This window comes from Myxocyprinus asiaticus, chromosome 16 (assembly GCF_019703515.2).
Source record: "Myxocyprinus asiaticus isolate MX2 ecotype Aquarium Trade chromosome 16, UBuf_Myxa_2, whole genome shotgun sequence".
Classification (NCBI taxonomy): Eukaryota; Metazoa; Chordata; class Actinopteri; order Cypriniformes; family Catostomidae; genus Myxocyprinus; species Myxocyprinus asiaticus.
Window position 1 is genome coordinate 47677515 of NC_059359.1, and position 18204 is coordinate 47695718.

An 18204-nucleotide genomic window follows, 5' to 3' on the forward strand; every position below is an offset into this window, starting at 1 on the left:
GAGTTGAATTACTGAAATAAATGAACTTTTCCACGACATTCTAATTTATTGAGATGCACCTGTATTTATTGTATATATATAATGAAATATTACACACACACGCACACATATATATTTATATAATGAATACAGTAAATTCAGTAAAATCATTATTTTAATAGGTAGCAGAGATGGAAGCCAAAAATATAAGAATGCCTCTGGAAGTGCTGCACACTGAACAGCTGGGCTACCTTTGGCTTTACCATGCCTCATGCATGGTGGAAAATCTGCAACCTGAGGTAATGCTGGGGGTGAAGATGATAGTTTACAGGGTGTGAGACTTTCTTTCAGAAACATAAATTTGCTTTATTTTTTATCATTTTACATATTGTTTTTTCTATTTTACCACTTTTACTAGGACTTTCCACCTGAGGTTAAGACCCAAAACATCTGTATGGCCCAGGGGTTTGGAGTTTGCATTTACCAAAGAAAAAAAAAAGTATGTGACAACTACAACATTTGCATATGTTATACTATTTTGAGTAAGCAGTTACACTCATTTTTATCTTATTCTTTCTGCAGAATAATGCATCCACATGTCAGGAAACTGTCCTGGATTCAGTGTGACCTTTGTGAAAAATGGCAGCATACAGACAGTTTCGAAACGGTCACAGAGGAAATGTCATTCAGCTGTGGATGTGATACACAACATGTGTATACATTTGAGAAGTATGCATTATACCTTTGCCATTTATATATACAGTGTGTATATATATATATATATAATTCCATCAATAAAAAGTACAATGTATGGTTGTCTAATGGCAATTTTACTTTTACAGAACACTAGCACTCCTGAGGCAGAGTTTGTTGGATGACATTCTAATAGAGGATCAAGAGATCTTGGTAAATTAGACAGTAAACAATTTAAATAGCTAAATCTTAACTGTATCATTTTGAATCTGTTTATCTGCAAAGAGGCAGTCTCTCACTGGCATTTAGATTTTGCATAGTTTTTCACAAGGTTCCTGTGTCATAGCACATAGCATTGCAATTTGATAACACACCATTTTATTTGAAATGGTGGCCTATTTATTTCATTTATTGTTTGTAAGTTGACATTTATCATCTGACATTTGCAACTGTCACATTGCAGAAATTACACGAAGGCTTGAGAAATGGCACAATAAGGTCCAACAGGATGTATTTAATTTACATATCCTACATTTTCCCCAAAACTCAAGACGAAGCTCAATGAAAGATATTGTTTTTTTTGTTTTGTTTTTTTTAAATGTTTTATGAAGAACAGGTACAAAAATAAATTCACAATTTTCCAACCCGATCACATGAAAATTCATACATATTTTACGAGTTGGCCATTTCATGTGATGTCACATGATTTTGTTCACATAAACTCAATTTCATCACGTGCAAATTCATGGATGTTTAATGCGGAAGTAAGCATGAGTTCCACGCACGAGGTGTTAAGGCCATACTTATTAATATCATGCCCTTACCCAAACCCCTTATCTAAACCTAACCAATCAGTAGAGTGTGTAAACATGATAGGAAGCTGTTGTGTGTGATAGAAGTAAGTAATTGTCACGTATTAGATGGAAATGATGTCCAGCAACGTCATTAGTGAAAGCTGTGGGAATTAAAACGAGTACAGTCGCACGATATCATACGAATGAGACAAATTTAGAAAAGTCGTTCGAATCTTGACGATTTCACCGTGCGAGTGTGTTGAAATTTCCACCTAATGTTAGAAACGATAAGCTATATAACAAACAATACAAGTAATATTACACAAGTTAAATGTCAAAATGTACAACTGTTTTTGCAACAGACCATTCATTGATCATTGAGTAACACAACTGCCTAGAGATCCAATCGAAAGCACTCCCTACATTCTTGAAGTTTTGACCCCTGAAGTAAATATACAGACACTGTTTACACTTTGATACAAAACAAAGTTACATTAAATACACTTTACGCACTTTTTAAAATTGTCTTCTCTTTGTCTTTAAAAGGTAACCCTCTTAATTCTACAAAAGACTGAGGGATTTCATATGTTCCAGGCAGAAATGGCTTTGCAGTCAAACACATCTTTGGAGTAAGTCTACCTTTTACTGTTGTTGTTGATTTTTGGTCCAGTTTAAAACATTTCTTAAAGTCTTATAAATTTGTAAAGCTTTAAATAAGTGTCCTCTTTGTAATTTTAAGAATAAAAAGTTCCAGTCAAAATGGTTTTGATGACAAAGTGACATCTGCCTTGTAGCTGCACATTTCATCTGACAGGTGTCATCCATCCAAGCTAAACAGAACTTCTACCACAACTAGCCTGCAAATTCTACAGTCCTCCAATGGATTCAGCTAACTTATTCGGTTTATTATCGAGAGATGGCATGTTGGTCCTTTACTTAAATTCAATGTTATTTATTATTTACAATAACAAACATTCACAGCAACTGCTGCAGGGGACATTTATAAGAGTTTAATTAAAGAAAATGATGGTGAAATAATGCAAAAATAATAAACATATTACTTTAATATATACTGCATTTTGTGTCATTATAGTGGAAGTCATCACGGCATCTTCAAGTCAAATGTTTCAGGACAAAAAAATATCAAATCAAATAAATAAATGGGGTGGAGTGGCACACGAAACAAAACATTTCAGTGCTTTTGCAAACCACAAACACTTTGCACAAATATGTTTTTATTATAATAAATTGTGATGCGCAATGATTGGGGTTAAATAAGATGTTTTAAAAATGAGTGAAAAACATTTGGTTAGTGTCATAAAACAATAGCTATATACTGTAACTATATCACTGTAAATTTCAGATTAAAAATGTTACAGAAATGATACCATGAAAGTTTTTTTTAAAAATATAATCACTGTAGTTAATAGTGATGGGTATCATCTTTGACATAAGATTTGTAAGCCTGTGATATGCTATGCTAGCTGGCTAACATTATGTATCAAAAGAGTGTGAGTGGGGCTGGTTGAGTTTTTAGGTTGATTAGGTTAGCACATGATATTTAAAAAATAACAGATAATTCATTACCATCAGACGCTATTTACAAACTTAGTACATCTAAACACACACACACACACACACACACACACACACACACACAAAACATAAAAACGTATAACATAAATATGGGCTAATTGTTATTGTTATTAGGCATATTACACACATGGTCCAAGCCAAGCCAATGATCCAATTACTTCCTTTCATTTATGGGATTAACATTACAGTTTATAGGTAACGGTTAATATATTATTGGAATAGATAGGTAAAAAAATTTCATATTAATTCCAGACCATAAATGAATTATATATTTTTCATAATCATAGTAATATAATCATATTAATTACATAATCATTATACATATGTTTTCAGAGATAATTAATGTAATGAGTTCTGTTGTTCTGTCGTAAAATATATTATTGTTTGCTTTTCCTGTTGCTCTCTTAAAACTTTAGTTTTAGCACTGTGCCAACTAACCTCAAATGCACAACATAACTTCACAAAGGTCAAAAAATATGTTGTGGCATTGCATGCATTTATTCATTTATTTAAGAAATTCAGCTTTCATTTGCACCTAGTTGGGCTATTTGAAAGTTTGTTTCACCAGAGATATTCAAACAAGAATGAAAAATGTGGCAACCAACCCTAATATACATTGTAACATTGTACATTAGGGAGGTCGCATGATTTTAACTTTTAGTAACTTTCTTGCAATAAACTTCTATCTGGTGTCCATGTAAACGACCTTACTGTGATGGATTGAGAGACGCAAATAACGGTGATGGATCAAGAGGGAGATGCAAAGAAAGGTGACGCATCAAGCGAGAGACAAAGAAAGGTGACGCATCGAGAGGGAGACACAAAGAAAGGTGACGAATCGAGAGGGAGACGCAAAGAAAGGTAATACAGCCATTTAATATTCGTTTTATTGCTACTTTTTGAATATTATATTTTTATACAGTAATTATATTTTTCTGTCTTCAATTTCACACATCCATTTGAATAGAGCTTTCATGTTAGCTGGACTTTTATTTTGACAGACCTTTGAGTTCTCCCTGTTTTTCGGGTTAGTTGTATCAAGCTTCCCATTAATGCTGGGATACTCCCGCCACGACTCTCCAGCTGAAATCTCCAAGTGTTAACAGCCAGTTATACTCTATACACACTGTATGAAAATTAAGCACGTGCAGTGTGTGTTGAGTTTGTGTGTGTATGCATGCGTGCACCAGTGTGTGTGTGTGTGTGTGTGTGTGTGTGTGTGTGTGTGTGTGTGTGTGGAAATCATATGACAAAGAAGAGCAGCACCTCTTGTTCATTCTGTAGCATGCAGCGCATGTGACTGTATATTATTTAATTAAATTACATCCTTCTGCTATTTAAAGATCACTCTTGGCCATATCCAGAGGTTTTTTATTTTATTTTCAAATTCTCATTGATTTCATCTCAAAACTGTCACATCTCATATAATTTTGCTAATGACAGCATACTGTAATATGGTACTGAAATTAGCAACAAGATTATTTCATACCACTTAAAAAAAAATTTTGGTATTGCGCTACTTATCGCAGTACCGGTAAACCGAGCAAACCTAAGGGAGACGCAACTAACTGTGACGAATCGAGAGGGAGATGCAAAGAATGGTGATGCATCGAGAGGCAGATGCAAAGAACGGTGATGGATCGAGAGGGAGACGCAACTAAATGTGACGGATCGAGAGGGAGACGCAGAGAAAGGTGACACATTGAGAGGGAGATGCAAAGAAAGATGACGCTTCGAAAGGGAGATGCAAAGAAAGGTGACTCATCGAGAGGGAGATGCAACTAACTGAGATGGATTGAGAGGGAGACGCAACTAACTGTGACGATCGAGAGGGAGACGCAAAGAATGGTGGCGGATCAAGAGGGAGACGCAAAGAACGGTGACGGATCAAGAGGGAGACACAAACAAAGGCGACGCATCGAGAGGGAGACACAAAGAAAGGTGACGTATCGAGAGGGAGATGCCAAGAACGGTGATGAATCGAGAGGGAGATGCAACTAACTGTGACAGATCGAGAGGGAGACGCAACTAACTGTGACGCATTGAGAGGGAGATGCCAAGAATGGTGACCCATTGAGAGGGAGATGCAACTAACTGAAACGGATCGAGAGGGAGACGCAAAGAAAGGTTTAGTATCGATGGGGAGACGCAAAGAAAGGTGACGCATTGAGAGGGAGACACAAAGAAAGGTGATGCATCGAGAGGGAGATGCAAAGAAAGGTGACATATTGAAAGGGAGACGCAACTAACTGAGACGCTTCGAGAGGGAGACGCAACTAACTGTGACGGATTGAGAGGGAGACGCAACTAACTGTGACGGATCGAGAGGGAGACACAAAGAAAGGTGACGCATCGAGAGGGAGATGCAAAGAATGGTGGCGGATCAAGAGGAAGACACAAAGAAAGGCGATGCATCGAGAGGGAGACGCAAAGAACGGTGGCGGATCGAGAGGGAGACGCAAAGAACGGTGACGGATCAAGAGGGAGACACAAAGAAAGGCGACGCATCGAGAGGGAGACACAAAGAAAGGTGACGTATCAAGAGGGAGACGCCAAGAACGGTGATGAATCGAGAGGGAGACGCAACTGTGACAGATCGAGAGGGAGACGCAACTAACTGTGACGCATCGAGAGGGAGATGCCAAGAATGGTGACCCATTGAGAGGGAGATGCAACTAACTGCAACGGATCGAGAGGGAGACGCAAAGAAAGGTGAAGTATCGATGGGGAGACGCAAAGAAAGGTGACGCATTGAGAGGGAGACACAAAGAAAGGTGATGCATCGAGAGGGAGATGCAAAGAAAGGTGACATATTGAAAGGGAGACGCAACTAACTGAGACGCTTCGAGAGGGAGACGCAACTAACTGTGACGGCTCGAGAGGGAGACACAACTAACTGTGACGGATCGAGAGTGAGATGGAAAGAAAGGTGACGGATCGAGAGGGAGACACAACTAACTGTGATGCACCGAGAGAGAGATGCAACTAACTGTGACGGATCGAGAGGGAGATGCAACTAACTGTGACGGATCGAGAGTGAGATAGAAAGAACGGTGACGGATCGAGAGGGAGACGCAACTAACTGTGATGCACCGAGAGAGAGAGACGCAAAGAACGGTGACGGATCGAGAGGGAGATGCAACTAACTGTGACAGATCGAGAGGGAGACTCAAAGAACGGTGACGGATCAAGGGAGACGCAAAGAAAGGTGACGCATCGAGAGGGAGATGCAAAGAAAAGTGACAGATCGAGAGGGAGATGCAAAGAAAGGTGACGCATCGAGAGGGAGACGCAAAGAAAGGTGACGGATCGAGAGGGAGATGGAAAGAATGGTGTCGAGTTGAGTGAATGCTACTTGTGGCGGTGACAGGTCGAGTGAGAGCTGCCTGTGGTGGTGATAGGTCTCCTTGGCAGCTCTCACTGCCACTGAAAAAATATTTTTCCTCCTCTCACAAAAACAAATCACTCCCATTATTATCAATGACGCTGTCGACAATAGATGCAACTGCATGGCGTTGTGACGCGATATCGCTTGTGTCCAATGTAGACAGTTTATAACATGGATTTATAAGCACTGATGTATTGTAGCACTGATATAAGAAAATGTATAATTAAAAACTGAGGTACAGTAAATAGAGCCCGTAGTTACACAATCACGCTGAAACTGACCATTACCACAGCAAACAACCCAACATTATAATCCTCACCACAACCTACCACAACATGTTTTCTTAAGTTGAATCCATAATTTTGTATGCTGACATTTCCACTTGTTTTGGTGTTGAATAAAGGCATTGCATAAACGTAACTCTTCATTTTCACTGTGTGGAGTGAAAAAAAGTGTTTGTTGTGAGCCCTTGCTGCTGACCTGCTGCTGAATGATGAGTGATGAACTCGAGTCGAGTGACAACTCTGCTGTAAAGTTCCGGTGCCATTAAAGTCCCATTCACATATCGCAATAAATTATGCATTTATTAACACTTATTAAAATTAAACCAGTAATATAACAACTGTCAGGAATACCCAGACTCGGAGATGGTGTTGAACCCAACGGCAGGAGTTTATTGCAACACAAAAAAAAACAGAAACCAACAGGTGAATAGTAATCAGGCAATATGGTTCAGACGTGTAGTGACGAGCTGTGAAGAAGGACTGGGATAATTCAGGAGTGGGATATTCTTAAGGTGGCGATTGTACAACTGGGTGCTTACGTAGGAAAGGATGATATCGGGATCGTTGGAGTAGAGGAATCGTCAGGAGATTGGGATCGCTGGAGTGGAGAGGAATTACTCAGAATCTTACGAGGAAGTTCCTTGGAGGCCCAGGTAAGTGAGTCTGAATTCTTTGTCGAGACCAGACAATGATTGACAGTAGAATGGGGTTTAAGTAGAGGAGCTGATTGACGCGGTGATGAGAGACAGGTGCAGGTGATTAGTTATCAGGAGAGAGCGAAGGTTGAGTGAATGTGGCAGAAGGGTCAGATGGATCCATGACAACAACAGTAACGTCCCCCATTGTAATGAAGTAAAAGTACCTTTTTGTCATTAAAATTTCACTTGAGTAAGAGTCAAAAGTACCCAGCATTGAATCCCAGGGTGTGCTGAGTGACTCCAGCCAGGTCTCCTAAGCAACCAAATTGGCCCGGTTGCTAGGGAGGGTAGAGTCACATGGGGTAACCTCCTCGTGGTCGCTATAATGTGGTTTGTTCTCGGTGGGGCGCATGGTGAATTGAGCGTGGTTGCCGCAGTGGATGGCGTGAAGCCTCCACACGCACTATGTCTCCGTGGCAACGCGCTCGACAAGCCACGTGATAAGATGTGCAGATTGACTGTCTCAGACGCGGAGGCAACTGGGATTCGTCCTCCGCCGCCCGGACTGAGGCGAATCACTATGTGACCACGAGGACTTAGAGCACATTGGGAATTGGGCATTCCAAATTGGGAGAAAAAAGGGAACCCCCCCCCCCCCAAAAAAAGTACCCAGCATTAAACCTACCCTTAAAAGTAAATTTTCTCCAAAAAGTTACTCAAGTAAATGTAACGGAGTAAATGTAGCATGTTACTACCCACCTCTGCTCCATAGGAACAAAAGAATATTAGAAAAATTATAACAATGTGTTTTGGGAACTTTCACATTCTCACAGAGTAAAAATATATGTGCCATTTTTTTAAAAATACAAGTGTCAAAGCAAACTTATTTGTTAAATATCAAAACAACATTAAAATAATAATTGTGTGATAAATAGTACAGAAAATTTTGTGAATATTTTTTATATAGTCAAAACAATCAATAAATAAAGTTTTTTAACACAACAATTTAGTTGCATTTGCTCAGGTAACTTAGGCCTATTGTCAATAAATTCCAAAAAGAGGTAAAAAACCTGTTCTGGTTATTAGAAATCAAGTAGGAAAAAAAGATCTAATGCAATATTTAATGATAAGATAATGATTATGTGAGATTCATAAACCATTTAAACCAGTCGTTCCTTTTGACCTGGGAACACAAGGACTGGCACCAATAAGGAACACAGCACAAGGGTTAAAACTAGTTCTGCAGTGAGCTGAAAAACATATCCTCTAAATTTTTACATCTCTTATTTCTAATTATTTGAATTTGAAGTTGCATGACATTTTCTTACGACCATGAAAAATCATGACCTATGAAAAAGCAATGTTTTAACTTCATCTTGGAGTTTATCAAGCCAGGTTAAGAAATGAAACAAACTCCTACATATTGTAACATGTATCTGTTCTGCTGAGCATTAGAGGGCGCTCTGTACCTGTCATCAGCAGCAGTCTGAGGAAGATCATATGGAGGCCTATTGTAGTTGGGATGAGGAAACCCAGACCCAGACTCAGGTTGGCCAGGTGGAACAGCAGGTGATGGGCCTTTTCCCAGTCCTGACATATTGTGATGTTTGCCTCCAACCCTGAATCACTGGAGTTCGGAGGAGATGGTGTTATGTTATAATTCTCTGACATTCTGAGGTGTTTAAGCTGATGGGGAAAGAATCCAAAGAGTAAAACTGTTAGAACTGCCACTTCACTCATAAGTAAAGCAAAGGTACTGAACTTTATCATTGTCCATATCAACAAGAAATGGAAGCCCATTTATGCCACATGGAATAATATTGTGCTTTGGTAAGTCAACTTTATGAGATACTTATTCATATTTATGAGATAAAAAGTCGTAATTATTAGATTCAAAATCAGAAATGTGAGATAATAAGTCGTTTACCAGATTAAATGCCATACTTATGAGATACAAAGGTGTGGTGTGAAAGTGCGAGCACGAGGCGATTATCTGTGTTCCGCGACTGCTATCGGGTAATATAATGTATAACGTCTGAGTAAGAGCAGCCGGTGGAGTTTCTGGTGCCACCCTCGGGAGTTGGTGCCCTACACAGACTGTGTTATATGCGTATAGGGAGCAGCAGTACTTCCTCAATGTGTTCACAAATCATTAGGCCACTATGATTCTATGCAATGAGAAAAAATCATTGTCAATTTTATCTCGTAATTATGACTTAGTATCTCAAAATTATGATTTTTAATAGAATAATTATGATTTACAATTTATCTCATAATTATGAAGTTTTGTGACATAAATGTGACTTAATATCTCATAATTATGACTTTTAATCTCATATTTATGATTTACTCCCTCATAATTTGGACTTTATTTCATAATTGCAACCTTTTATCTCAATTGACTTTTCTGTCTTAAATTTGACTTTGAATCTAATAATTATGACTTTTTATCTCATATTTATGAATTAGAATCTCATTATTTTGATTTTTTTATCTCATACTTACAGTATGACTTTTTATGACATTTTCACTTAATATCTCACAATTATGACTCAGTATCTCATACTGTAATCATGTTTTTAATTGTATAATTATGATTTACAATCTCAACATTTCAACTCTTATATCTCATAATTATGACTTTTAATCTCATATTTGATTTAGTATCTCATAATTTTGACTATATTGTAATTGGGATTTTTTTAATTTTTTTTTTTATCTCAAATGACTTTTTCTGTCATAAATATGACATTTGAATGTAATAATATTTGCTTTTTATCTCATGTTTATGACTTAGTATCTCGTAATTATGACTTGCTATCTTATTATTTTGACTTTTTATCTCATACTTACAATGCTAATTTTTCTTTCATAAATATGACTTAGTATCTTAAACGTACAATTTTTATGACAAATATAATTTAATATCTAATAATTGTGACTTCTTATCTCGTTATTATGACTAAGTGTCTCATAATTATGATTTAGAACTGTATAACTATGATTTACAATCTCAAAAATGTGACTTTTGTATCTCATAATTATGACTTTTTATGACATAAATATAATTTAATATCTCATAATTATGCTTTACCATTTAATAGTTTTGACTTTTTTATCTCATAATTGATTTTTATGTCATAAATATCACTTAATATCTCATAATTGACTTTTTTTTATCTCAGAATTATAACATTTAGTCTCATATTTGATTTAGTATCTGATCATTTTTACTTCATTTCATAATTGTGATTTTTTTATTTATTTATTTTTTTTATCTCGAGTGACTTTTTATCTAAGAAACATGTTTCTCACAATTATGACGTACTAAAACACATTTGTTTTTAATGTGGTGAAAACAGACTTCCAGTATTTGCATTTGTTAATTAAGCTCTTAAAAACAAAGGTTCCAGTAAGAACTAACTAAAAGGGTTTTATACTCTGATATCATTGGAAAAACTGTTCTAGTTCCATAAAGAACGTTGTATATATATAAAAACACACATCTATGTGCGTCTGTTGCTTTAAAGAACTAGGAACCAGTACACTGTTCTGAAGAACCTATAGAACTTTTTAATCTCCAGTGAACCATGGGTCTGCTTATAAGGTGCTGCAAATACCAACTTTATCGTTATGAGTTTACCTGTCATCTACACTGATTCTCAACTGAATTCATTCATTTCTACATTCGGACTGCAAGTGAAAAATCCACCAATGCTCCACAGAAAATAATCCCAGCGACGCAGACACTAACCTAAAATAAACTTTCTATAGAGACCACAGGCACTGCTTCATGATTGATCTATTATTGCACTCTGAGTGTGGCATCATATTGAAGGTTTGAACTACTTGAGCCTCATCATTGATATCCAGCTTGATTATAATAACATTGTGTACTCACCACCAACGCTGTCGATTAAAGCAGTTATATTCGCTGTGAGCAGAACTGTGAAGAAAGAAGATAACAGACGCGTGTGGTTGAGTTGAGACAGTGTGTGAGGAGCGCATTCCAGCCAGATGACAGGCATTGACTTAAAATGGGCACAAACCGAGCGGCCACTCCTCTGCGCACTGACACCATTACACCGCTAGAGGGAGACATTCATGAGCAGAGTGAAGCTGAAGACGCTCATAATGAGAGTTGTGCTCGGAGTCCACCGGTCGTATCTAGAGGTTAAACTTTGTTTGGCTTGTTTGTCGATCGATTCCAAGTCTTCAAGTTTAACCTCTCCACCCCCACCACGCTTATATCAATATTGAACTGAAATCAGTGTTAACGAATTAAAAAGTTGTATTAACATTTAGTTTGTGTAGGCTATCCATAGCTTACAAATTATACACACATGTAAAGCATAAGAGCATTTTCAGGTTAGCATAGTTAATGGTTTCTGGAAGAGTTTTGGATGATATTACATATTGAGTGGTGTAGGGAAACACCATTTCATTTAAGTTTTCTTGAGGGAGCCTGAAAGTCCTGTCACCAAGACAAATTCCTTGTATGTGTAAGCGTACTTGGCAATAAAGCTCATTCTGATTCTGAAAGTGCCACATCTGAATAAATGCTGTCTAATTTATAATAATTCTTCTATTTGTAAAAAACAATGTGTATGATCCAGAAATACAATGGATACACTTATAAAAGTCACACTTATAAAAATGATTAATTGCATCGCATTATTTGTCAAAATATCAAACTTGTGAAATGTTCGACACAAAATGAAAAAAGTTGCATTTATTTTAAAGACAGCACAAACACATTTTTCAAAAAACATTTCACAAAATGAAGTCTGTTAGGTTTAAAATAATAAAACAATAGATATACAATTGTTCAGAGTACAGACAAAAAATATTCAGACAACATGTAGTTTACAAATGTTAGTGGAACATGTCCATACACTAGTGAATGTGCTGAACTCAACCTGCGACAGTTACTCTGTCATGAACTGACTTCATCCACTAAAATGAACAAGACATGTCTCTAAAAATCATTGGTGAAGTTAGTTCTGAGAAAAGCTCCAGCATCATTTGTTTGCAAATGCAACAGCATTCATACAGTTTTAAGTGTGCTAAGTGTCCATATACTTTTTGGGGGACAGTGTATACATTGTATTATTATAGTAACATAAGCGTAGACATAGGGTATACAACAGGACTCAAATCCCCCTGGGGTAAATGGCACTTTTTATTTTATTTTCTCCCAAAACACTAAATTGAAAAAAAATTAAATAAATAAAAACCTAACGCGACACTTTCTTAAACACCTATTTGTCACCATGAACTGCAAAATATTCCAGATCCATGAGGTTATCTTGTGCAATATCTATGGCCATAACCACAATACAATTTGAGGAGGACAACCTGGACAAGTCCCCTCCAATAATCCGATAGGGCCAGATTGCCCCCCCCCCACTTTACTGATATCCTTGTTGCTGTTCTGCTGCAGCCCATTAAGCATCGCTGTCTAATTGTCATTAAGTTGTTGCAGGAACAACATATTGGTTAAAAATAATGTTTTACATTTTTAGCATGCTCAGTAGTCTAACACCGCTCGTCAACATCATTTGAGATAGCCAATTCATAGCTGTGAATGTGAAAACATTAACAGAGTAGTTTTCAGCAAATCAGGCTCAAGACAAAGAGCGAATGTGTTTACATTTGTTACGTAACTAGGAAGGATGAGACGAGAGAGTGTTGATCCAATTGCAGAACACTTATTAAGGAACTCAAGACAAAGAAGAGGAAACTAAGATGAAACTAAAACACTGGAGCAAAAGGGAAATCAAACATAACAGCAGTTTGCTGGCTAAAATAACATAATACACAAAACAGACTGACTAACTAACAAAGAAACAAACTAACACAAACTGACAAAGACTAAGGGAAACATGAGGGCTATATATACAAATGGGAACTAAAGACATAAGGAACAGCTGGGAACACAGATCAGAGAGGATTGGGAACAGGTGTGTGTGATCAACAAGGTGCATCATGGGAAGTGTAGTTTAACAGTCAAAACATAGTGGGAAGGTGATGGGACAAACACAAGGGAGTTGTAAAGGAATTGAATAAATGTGGTAATCTGGCAGGTTTTTGAAGAGACATTGTCTAAGAAAACTATCTATAAAAAACACAATGTAGAGCATTATTGTCACCCTCAGATTAAAATTAGAACATGGTAAGACTTGTGACTTCTATTGACCGTGTTATTCTTAATGCAGATATTATTAGGTAATAATTTAAAATCAATTTAAGATTTTCTAAATAATTTCTTGTCTTTAATTAATTCTGAATTTTGTACAGCATCTCCTAAGAGTCTTCTTTTAAAAGAGACCATATTATTTTGAGGATGAGCCACCAGTTAAAGGAGTAGTTTACCTAAAAATGGAAAATGTACTTTTACTCACTCATTTACTCACCCTTATGTTGTTCAAAACCCATATGCTGTTACTTTTTCTTCAAACATAAAAATAGATATTTTAAGCAGCTCTGTTCCATAGAATAACAGTTTATGAGCAGGAGCTGTCGAGCTTTATAAAGGACAAATACTATCAAGCACTATTAAAGGTTCAGTATAAAGACATCATAACAGTAGACCATATGACAAGACAAGTTTGAGTATTTGTACACAGCCCTGGCTCTGTAAACTGGACAAAAACAAAGTGGATTGGACCGATCCACACAACACTACTCCAGCCAATCAGCAACAGGGGGTGGTTCTTTGGGTCAGCAAACCAAACTGTTACTGTCCTTCCCTTGGCAATGCCCGTGCATGAATTTTGGGGGGGTGGGGGTGGGGGGGGGGCTTCCAAAGGTGCAATGAAGGGAGGGGTTTGTTTGTTTTGGCAGTTGAGTTCGAATATCAACAGTGTTTCTCAGGAATCGCGGAGTGCACCTTTAACTCAAAAAAGCATCTTGCTGTCTTAGAAATATTTGCAAGTTGACAAATGTTGTCTTATACAAGTGGGGTGTAAAAGGCCCCCTCTCCCTAACTGGCTTCTCCGGCTCCCTTTTATCTCTCTCTCCCGCTGATTAGTTGAATCAGCGTTGGCCATGCACCCTTACGGCCCGGCCACGCCCTCCTCCTCCTCGTCACACCTCCTTCTCCCTGTCTTTCGGATGAGACATTAAACTGAGGTCCTGACTCTCTGTGGTCATTAAAAATCCCAGAGCACTTCTCATAAAAAGTAGGGGTGTAACCCCGGTGTCCTGGCCAAATTCCCCCATTGGCCCTTATCCCTAATATTCCCCATCCATTAATTGGCTGTATCACTCTACTCTCTCCTCTCCACCAATAGCTGGTGTGTGGTGAGTGTACTGGCGCACTATGGCTGCTGTCGTATCATCCTGGTGGATGCTGCACACTGGTGGTGTTTGAGAAGAGTCCCCTGTACACTGTGTAAAGTGCCTTGAGTGTAGTGTCAGAAAAGCGCTATATAAATGCAACATTCATTCATTCATTCATTCACACACACACACACACACACACACACACACACACACACACACACACATACATATATATATATTTCACACAAATTATGTTGCTCCATCATCATTCAATTAGAAGATTTTTTTTTTTTTTTTTTTAATCTTGACACATTTTGCGACCGGAAAAAAAAAAAGACATTGAATCTTAAATTTATCCCTAAAATGCATAAGTGGGTCAAAAACTGACATGTCCTTCTATTACTTTTTTTAATGAAGTGGTCTTTTGATCGGACACTCCAGGTAATCCTCAACTGAGGTGTCTTTGACCATGTAAACTGAATTTTTTATAATTAAATTGACTTTTTTTTAAAATGTATTTATTTGCATCACTACCCCTAGAATGCATAAGTGTGTTTACTATAGTATTCAATGCAGTTAACACTGGTATTACACTTGTAATACATTGTATTCATTTTTCTTGTAATGTAATTAAATATATGTAAAATATCATTTTCAGTTTCATATTTATCTGTAGTATGCAAATGCAGCAAGCTGTCATTCAGCTGATGCTTTTATCTAAAGTGCATGACCTTTTGCCTGTTACAGACAGTCCACATGTAGCAACCTGAGGTTAGATGCCAGTTCAGAGCAAGGGCAAAATGTTAATAGCTAGACCACTTTTTAATGTGTTTGAACCTGCAACTTTTCTTTATTCTGTAAACCTCACCACTCTGGACAACAAAATACAGCTTCATGGAGAGACATAGAAATAGTTTAGTGTCATACAGCATCATGGCACATAAGGTTGTCGTTTTACAAGTTTGTAACTAAATATCTAAAAAAGAAACAAAACAATAACAACTTTTGATCCCAGTCTATTGTACTTGTGTTTGTGTAGGGTTGTTGAAACATTTTATAATTTATTGGCAGACGTGAAAATTGCTCACATTACTTTTATGCAGCCTTTTTTACAGTCACCCAAAAGTACACTTAAAAATGAAAATTCGAAATAAATGTATCATTACAGTTAATTTCCCCTGAAAAATAAGAAGTTTTATAAAGAAATCTAGATTTCACCTAGGTCTTTGACTCACATATGCATTGAATGGGGCTATAGTTGCATTCTAGGGTTAAATATAAAGCACTAGAAAATAGAAAAATACATGACAAAAAAATAAATAAGGAGCATTACGTATCAATTAAGACTTCTTGGTAATACAGTTCGGAGTCCCAATCAGAAAGTTCAGTGATTCTCAGCAGTCTCTTTCCGCTTGCTTCGTCGCACTCTGTTCCAGAACTGGCCGGGATTCACATGTGCTTTCTATTTCTGGCTCCGGCCCTTGGCAGAAGCTCGGTAACCGGAGATCATAGCGGAACCCGCGGCTGTCGAATGCCTTGTCGTTCAGAGAGAAGAGCTTCTCCGTGATGTCGTTGCGCACCAGCAGCGCGAAGATCTTGGCGAGGTAGCGGTGCTGCGCGAACATCAGATAGAGTTTCTTGCGTCTCCAAGCCACATACCGACAACGATTATCTGCGCGTAAGGTCACCTGGAATAAAACAATCAACGCATTATTTCAACGTATAGCATACTGTATATGCTGACCACCCCCCCATAATTTTACCTGAAAAAAGCCCTCTTCCGATGGTCTGAGAGAATCCCACTCGGGTGAATCCAGGAACTGAAAGGGGTAGATGTAGTGCAAAAACTCCCCGTTAACCGTCACCCGTATTCTGAAACGAAGTGTATTTGTTCAGTTTAATCACACATAACAAACCTTACATGGGCTATTACAAGTGACAGGTGTCCACTCACTCACTCACTCACCTGCCTGAGAGGAGAACTGACAGTTTGTCGATGGAGGTTTTGCCCTCCATGGCGAAGCAGTGGTCTTTCTCAATAGTATGGATATCCCCCTCACAGCATTCCACGATCTTTCCAAAGTGTGTCAAAGACACTCCCAGCTTTTTGAACATATAATCGTAGAGATCTTGGAACTCCTTATCAAACGTGACACTTCGCAGGCGGTATGACACGTGGACAACTTGCGCCGAACACAAGACGAAAAGCGCAAAAGTCCATGAAAACGAGTCCGTTGTGCAGGGATCGGACCACGACCAGATCGAGTAACAGAAAAACCCGAGCGTTAAAAAACAGAACATGTACAGCAATCCATAAAAGCCGCTACCTCCCATGAATCCTAAAACAAGTAATATATGGGCGAGATGAAATATTGATCCTTCGGGATGTTCTCTCCATTCGGAGCACACCGGGTATTCGCTCAAATTTAAATTCAGATGAGTCGATGGATCCATAATCGATGAGAGTAATCGACCAGAAGCAGAAGAGTATATTAACATATATATTTCAGCTCATAAATGCAGCGTTTACAAAGAAATGTGTGTGTCAAGATCCTGCGCACTGACAGCTCATTGCGAACAGTCAGGAGAGACAGTGGCAGTTCTGGCTTACTTGGTGCCCTAGGCAGATCCGTGGCGCCCCCCTTAACAACCCCCACAAAATTTTGTATTACTTATTATGGAACTATGCTTCAACACACAAAATAAATAAAAGGGATAGTTCGCCAAAAAAATGAAAATTCTCATCATTTACTCAACTCTCATGACACCCCGGATGTGTATGAATTTGTTCTTTTTGCTGAACACAAGTGAAAGAAGTACACAATCCATGAATGTTAATGTTTCTCACCCACACCTATCATATCACTTCTGAAGACATGGATTTAACCACTGTTTTATGGATTGTCTTCTGCAAAAGAAAGTAAGCCATGTTTCTAGAATGGCACGACTGTGAGTAAATGATGAGAGAATTTAATATTAAAGCCCGACCGATATGGGATTTTTGAGACCGATTTTAGAGAGGGAAAATTCACAGATTACCGATATGGTGGCCGATATAGTTAATTTTTGAGCTGGAATGAAAACAGACCTTTTCTATGTGGATTGTGCACCGATTTTGCACTGATATGACTATGCAAATGTACTCAGAAGGCTGCTTTCTTAAACAAATATTTTTATCAAAGAATATTTGACATTATTATTATACATTGTCAACAAATTCTAGAAATGAACACTGAGAAAATAAAGAATAAATAAAAATACAATAAATAGCTTAATAACATCAGTACTGTATGTTCAGTATCTGTCAGTTGCTGACCAATAAAATAAAGAATAAATTCAAATAAAATAAATAGCTAAATAAACATCAGTACTGTATGTTCAGTATCTGTCAGTTGCAGACCATTTAAATAAAGAATACATTAAAATTATAGCTAAATAAAAATCAGTACTGTATGTTTAGTATCAGTCAATGGCTGACCATTTAAATAAAGAATAAATAAAAATAAAATAAATAGCTGAATAAATATCAGTAGTGCTGTTTAGTA

The 18204-nt window shown here is 37.6% G+C and overlaps 2 protein-coding genes across 3 annotated transcripts in view; both read right to left on the reverse strand.

Annotated features, from left to right (window-relative positions):
* bves (blood vessel epicardial substance) overlaps window positions 1-11406 on the reverse strand; it is a 36543-nt gene extending 25137 nt beyond the window's left edge. For both annotated transcript variants that reach the window (XM_051720639.1, XM_051720640.1), the window contains exons 1-2: window positions 11274-11406; window positions 8842-9058 (exon numbers count right to left, since the gene is read on the reverse strand). In XM_051720639.1, coding sequence (XP_051576599.1) covers window positions 8842-9043 — 202 coding nt within the window. In that variant the 5' untranslated portion in view covers window positions 9044-9058; window positions 11274-11406. The remainder of the gene's footprint in view (window positions 1-8841; window positions 9059-11273) is intronic.
* A 4148-nt stretch (window positions 11407-15554) lies between these two features.
* On the reverse strand, window positions 15555-17251 carry LOC127453891 (popeye domain-containing protein 3-like). Its single transcript, XM_051720648.1, has 3 exons — window positions 16626-17251; window positions 16423-16531; window positions 15555-16347 (listed from the first exon to the last, which is right to left on the reverse strand). Exons 1-3 carry the CDS (start codon window positions 17156-17158, stop codon window positions 16054-16056), a joined length of 936 nt encoding a protein of 311 aa, XP_051576608.1. The 5' UTR covers window positions 17159-17251; the 3' UTR covers window positions 15555-16053.
* Between the last annotated feature and the right edge of the window lie 953 nt (window positions 17252-18204).

Coding starts and splice junctions, on each gene's coding strand:
- LOC127453891 (XM_051720648.1), bottom strand. CDS start 17,158: ATGTTAATATACTCTTCTGCTTCTGGTCGATTACTCTCATCGATTATG. Junction 16,532..16,625: donor TCAGTTCTCCTCTCAGGCAG/GTGAGTGAGTGA, acceptor ACTTCGTTTCAG/AATACGGGTGACGGTTAACG. Junction 16,348..16,422: donor CGGAAGAGGGCTTTTTTCAG/GTAAAATTATGG, acceptor GTTTTATTCCAG/GTGACCTTACGCGCAGATAA.